The sequence below is a fragment of the Bicyclus anynana genome, chromosome 21 (assembly GCF_947172395.1).
Source record: "Bicyclus anynana chromosome 21, ilBicAnyn1.1, whole genome shotgun sequence".
Lineage (NCBI taxonomy): Eukaryota > Metazoa > Arthropoda > Insecta > Lepidoptera > Nymphalidae > Bicyclus > Bicyclus anynana.
The window spans coordinates 1,108,742-1,114,996 of record NC_069103.1 but is presented as its reverse complement, the minus strand read 5'-3'; the positions used below and the strand labels follow the sequence as shown (position 1 = coordinate 1,114,996).

Genomic DNA, 6,255 nt, shown 5'->3' with positions numbered 1-6,255 from the left:
AGTTGCGAAGCTGAAGTGGCAATGGGCGGGGCACATAGTGCGAAGAGCCGATGGACGTTGGGGTCCCAAAGTGCTGGAATGGCGACCCCGCACTAGTAAGCGCAGTGTTGGCCGACCCCCCACCAGGTGGACTGACGACATCAAGCGAGTCGCAGGGATTCGCTGGATGCAGGTGGCTCAGTATCGTGATGTTTGGAAGTCCCTACAAAAGGCCTATGTCCTGCAGTGGACGTCCATCGGCTGATATGATGATGATGATGATGATTCAAAATTCATTTATTAAAGTTTACAAGCACTTTCGAAACGTCGGTTGACTATTTGCAAAGATTCTACCACACAGTACAAACATTAAACTCTGTTAACCAATTTGGGTACACTAAACTTAGGGTAGGTAGACATATTTGTCTATCTACCCTAAGTGTAGTGTACCCAAATTGGCACAGTGGTCAAGAATAAGTTAAAGAACAAACATTGTTGTAGTTAATTTATTTTTTATTTATTTATGTAAATTATTATTAATAAATTAATTTAAAGTAAAGGTCATGTTACATTTTGACTTCGATCTTACATGATGGTAAAATGGCATCTGACGAGGAAGAGGTACAAGTTACCATCAGGTACCATCCGTTTCAGCCTCTCCAGTCGTGCTTGGAGTACAACAAAAGAATCCCAGAACTCCCCGATGCATACATGAATCCTTAACTCGTAATATAAGCCTAGACAGTCAAGCCTAAGGGGTCAACAAAAGAATTCCAGCACTCGTTGATTCATACACGAATCCTTAACTCATAATTTAAGTCTAGACGATTAAGCTTGAGAGCTCATATCTGGAGGTACTGAACAACATGAAATGCAATTAAAGAACCCTTATGTTCACATGCTAATGCTATGTTCGACTGAATCCAAAAAATAACTCTTAGGCTCTTTTACTATATTAAAGTAAAGTGAGATAGGTCAGAGCCATAACACGCATTGGCTGTTCTTCAGCCGTGCTTGGCGTACAACAAAAGAATCCCAGCACTCGCTGATTCATACATGAATCCTTAACTCACAATTTAAGTCTAGACGATTAAGCTTGAGAGCTCCTACTTGGAGGTACTGAACAACGTGAAAGGAAATTAAAGAACCCTTATGTTCACATGCTATGCTCGAATGAATCCAAAAATTAACTTTTATGCTCCTATACTATATGAAAGTAGAGTGAGATAGATCAGAGCCATAACACAGCATTGGCCGGTCTCCAGCCGTGCTTGGCGTACAACAAAAGAATCCCAGCACTCGCCGATGCATACATGAATCCTTAACTCGCGATATAAGTCTAGACGGTTAAATTGCATGCAATGAAAAACGGTGCACTTTAAACTGGCTTTTATTAAAAATATATACTTTTGAATAACAGTATTATGTTCTGCTATGAATTTTATGATTCTGAGTTTATCCAGCTGCATCTAGAATAGATATTTCCCACGATTTCATTCATCAGGATGATGCTTTGTTTAGTTTTTATAAAATTTGGTATTCACAATATTGAAACATAATATGATTGATAACCAAACGTACGACTCATACGAATTGAATATTTTTTTAATACATAGTTATGATATGCGAGTATTATTTTCATGTATCGCACTGGCTGGTATCCGTTTAGCTTACACACACCAGCTTTCATATAATATGATCTTACCTTCATGATAAGCTAAAACGTCTTCCAAAAATAGACTCTGTATAACTAAAATATGCAAGAGAAGCTTAACACAAAAGCTTTACTTAATCATAATCTAATAAGATCTTAAACACGTAAACTAAGGTAATAATATTCAGAAGTACCTACTCTTACAGAAGTTAAAAATCCAAATTGCATTGTCCGGAACAAGAGCCTCAATAAATTGGGAATGCTGAAATATTATCAGAACTTTAGTTTAGAACCATATTATCGACATGTCGCGCGACAAAAAGTTGGAATTGTATATATTTTTTTAAATCTTTAACTTTACTTGGATTCAAGTAAAGTTAAAGATTTCTATAATATGTTAAGTGTTTAATAAGTAGGTAAAAGTTTGGTGCTACTAAAGATAATAATTACGTGAAGATGATTTTAAAACATGTCGATTTTTTATCTGTAATTTATCTCTAATCTCAATCTGAAATAGAGTGTCATATAAGACAAAGAGAGTTAAGAGTTAGATAATGAATTCGAATAAGATAGAAAATACAGAATAACTTGACAAAAAAGTTTGCAAAAATCTTGACCAAGTCATGTATATACATATGTATTCTGTGACCAAGTTTATTATATTCAATGGCAATTTATTTAATAGTAATAATATATAATACAATAGGAGCCGCTGGATGCTGGCGGCTCGAGATCGTGATGTTAGGAAGTCCATGCAAGAGGCCTATGTCCAGCTGTGACGTCCAAAGGCTGTTAATGATAATGATGAAAATATGAGTTGATGTTAATTTATAATATTTATAATAATACCAATTCCTATTTAAGTCGCAACAAAAAATCGTCATTCCGGTTTTGAACTTATTTGGCTAGTTGCCAGTTCCTGAAGGGTTAGTTGCCAGCGAGTCTCCTAACGATCACCTGGTATCTGATGCTGGAGGTCTAAGCTTTGTTAGCTCTTGTTGCGCCGTGATCTATGACCACTGTCGCTTGGCGACAGCCTGATAAGATTTATGTTTTCATTCGAATATATACATGTAGCAGCCGCTTCGTTGGTTCTGTGGTTAGTAGTGGGTTCCTTTCCGAACCGTATTTGTATTCTATAAACACTTTATCAAACTTGACGTTTCAAAAGTGCTTGTAAATTAAGCATACTTTATTGAGGAAGAATACAATAAGGATCTTAAGCTAAGTTATCCTAATAACTATACAAATCATGCCCAAGTTGAGTGGTAGCAAAGAATACTGGCTGCATTTCCGCGCTGGACAGCCAGGCTGATCCTTTGCGCAAATAATGAGCCATCCCTTCTGTCTCCAGTCGAGGCAACTAGCCGCGGTGAAATTAGATGAATATATTTTTGAAATTTGGATATAAATAATGATTCAAGTCTTGTGTCGGAAAATGAAATATTTGTGCCTCGGAGGACACGTCTAACTAGCTGTCTTGGTCATTATCATTAACTTTGAGTCACTTGGGTTGTTTGAGTCATTTGAGTTATTTGAGTCATTTGAATTATTTGAATATACTCTAAGCCCGCTGCTGCAATAAAACATAGTGGTATGACTAAGAAGCTCTAAATCCTCCTTCTTTATGGGAAATCTGGCCTAAGAATTGTTTTATTGTGTGTTATGAAAATCAAAAACTACTCAACCGATTTTAAAAATTCTTTCACCATTAGAAAGCTACATCTTTCCCGAGTTACATAAGCTCATTTTAAGCCTCAATAGCTCAATCGTAAAGGGAACGGACTTACACCAGAAGTCGTGGTTCCATCATCGCCCGGGACTATTGTCATAACCACACAGTATTTTCCGACTAATTGGAGTCAAATATTAGTCATGGTTAAAAGATAAAAAAAAATACTTTGAAAAATTATCAACATAAGTGGTTATTGTTTTGTGTTCTGTGATAATAACAAAAGTATCAAAATAATAAAGAAAATAGTCTCATGGGAAATACTTCGACCAACATCTTAGTTAACGCTTGACTATTGGATCAAGAGCCGGACACAGAACGATTCTTGAAATAGCGTGTATTGTGAGGGGGTTCCTTACACCGGAGTTTTAACCACCGGCTGCTTGGGTACTCCAAACGCCACGCATCAGGATCGCTGGGTTTTTTTTATAAATCTTTATGAGTGTTTAAGTAAAACAGGACAAATTTATTGAAAGATTGTTATGCTAGCAGATATAAAAAGATTAATCCAGCTAGCGAGTATTTAGACAGTAAACAGTCTATCTGGCAATAAATAAAGTTATCGATAGCCAGCACAATCTAAACAATATCTCTCCAGGAGCGGAATCAACTGGAGCTCGTCCAAGCGGAAGTCTTCCTGGCGCGGCGTTCAAACAGCGCTGACTCACAGCTCGGATGCGAGCTCGATTTGGCACCGCCAGCCGTTGTGCTATGAATTGTATCTACTTCAGACTTTATCTATCCTTACTTCCTTATCTATCTAATCTATTACTAGTATGTACTTATATAAACGCAATAGGTTACACCGTTCGGAACACCAAATAGCTTAGCGGGACGTCTAATGGCAGACGTCCACAGAACGTACGTATCGTAAGCATCACATCAAACGGATTTTGGTATTATTTGTATAGAAAGTAAACAAGTGACCAATGATCCGCATCGTACGGATCGTGGATGTGGATTTGTGGACGCCTGCCATTAGACGTTGAGCTATTTAGTGTTCCGCTATGATACCACATAGAATAACTGTCAGGAGTATGGATACAATACTCGTAAAAAGTCCGACCACTCATTCTTGAATTATAAAGGCGTAAGTCGTCGAACTTTGTTTTTCATATAACTTCTGGAAACGTGTTTCTATGTTTGATAATATATGTGTGGGCAAACCTCCGTCACCGCCCTGCAAATTTGATCAGAGGCACATCAGCTGATATCCGGGCACTTCGAGGGCTTGGCGAAGTAAAGCGCGCTTGTCTACTTTCGAACGCTGTAGTGAGCGAGTGCCTTAAATGATGTTTAAGGTTTGTTTTTTTTGTTCACAGTGTCGACTTCAGAAACGGCCCACCAGTCCACTGGGCGATAGCCGGTGAGTTCGGCACTAGAACACACTTCGTGCTGAACGAATCTGACCCTTCGTCGGCTCATCTCGCAGTGGACAAGGTGGCGCGGTACGATGAAGGCGTGTATAGATGCAGGATTGACTACATTGATTCCCCGACTAGGAATTATAGAGTCAATCTTACTGTTATAGGTGAGTAGTCATTTCATAATATGCTCAATATCATAGTAGACATGACTTGCTTTTTTCACAAGAGTTGCATTGTGGAGAATTCTATCTACATGTAAATAATAAATAGCAGTACTTAGAAATCATCATCATCATCATCATCATCATCATCATCATCATCATCATCATCATCATCATCTTCATCATCATCATCATCATCATCATCATCATCATCATCATCTTCATCATCATCATCATCATCATCATCATCATCATCATCATCATCATCATCATTAAAAGCTAATCAGAGGCCTATCTAGCAGAGGACGACCATGTCCTCTGCTAGATAGGCCTCTGGCATGGACTTCCAAACAAAACGGTCTCGGACAACCGTATCCAGCGACTCACTGCAACCCGTTTGATGTCCTTGGTTCAACCAACTACCTTTGCGCTTGTAACTATCACTATCCAATGATTGCTCGTGCGAGGCTTCGGCCGTGGCTAGTCACCACCCTACCGATGTCGTGTAGAAACCGAAAAGGGTGTGGATTTTCATCCTACTCCTTAACAAGTTAGCCCGTTTCCATCTTAGATTGCATCATCACTTACCATCATAAAAAATGAAAATCTTGGCGTTTCTTTGTACGACTCGAACACCGGACTTCGTAATTTGATGCTACACGTAGGCTAACCACTGCACCAGCGAGGCAGTTTAATACGAATAATAAAGTAATAAATTTTGGCTATGATCTGTCAAAACAACTATGTCTTCGTATCCTTTTTCATTCATCTTCCATTTGAAAATGCAGTTCCACCTGACTCGCCGCGGATATACGACTCAGAAGGCAGAGAAATCTTGGGCTCTATCGCTGGACCCTTCCGAGAGGGGCAGGATCTACTGTTGTCTTGCCAAGCTTCTGGAGGTGAGTTAGTATACGAGCAGAAACAATTATACACAAAATCGCAAAACGCCTTGCACGAGTTTTGTGGGCAAGAGATACACTTGGTGTCCTTCAGTACTATGTTTTTTTAGCATATTGACGGAATTAACAGATAACCCACTTAATGTCGAGAGCAAAACCATTGTTCCTATCACATCATTTCGTAGAATGCTAATATCGCTTGCACGTATAATTAATTGTCAATTTTAGGCATTTTTGGTGCCAAAAATTTTTACCATGTTTAGCGGCAGAAACATGGTAAAAATGGTCCTTTTTAGGCTCTGGCAGAAATATTTTTACTATGTTTTTTTTTAGAAAGTCCGTTTGCGTTTGGATGTACTAGTAGGGCAAGACATCCCGAATATAAACGGAAGAAATGTCAGCATATTTTGCACATTAACAATTATGAAGCTCCTATAGCTGCACACCAAACACACCTATA

General features: G+C 38.6%; 1 protein-coding gene across 4 annotated transcripts in view; it reads left to right on the top strand.

Moving 5' to 3' along the window:
* LOC112044633 (kin of IRRE-like protein 2) overlaps positions 1-6,255 on the top strand; it is a 140,274-nt gene that overhangs the window by 93,770 nt on the left and 40,249 nt on the right. For all 4 annotated transcript variants that reach the window (XM_024080530.2, XM_052888068.1, XM_052888067.1 and 1 more), the window contains 2 exons: positions 4,688-4,896; positions 5,682-5,795. In XM_024080530.2, the coding sequence (XP_023936298.1) occupies positions 4,688-4,896; positions 5,682-5,795 (323 nt within the window). The remainder of the gene's footprint in view (positions 1-4,687; positions 4,897-5,681; positions 5,796-6,255) is intronic.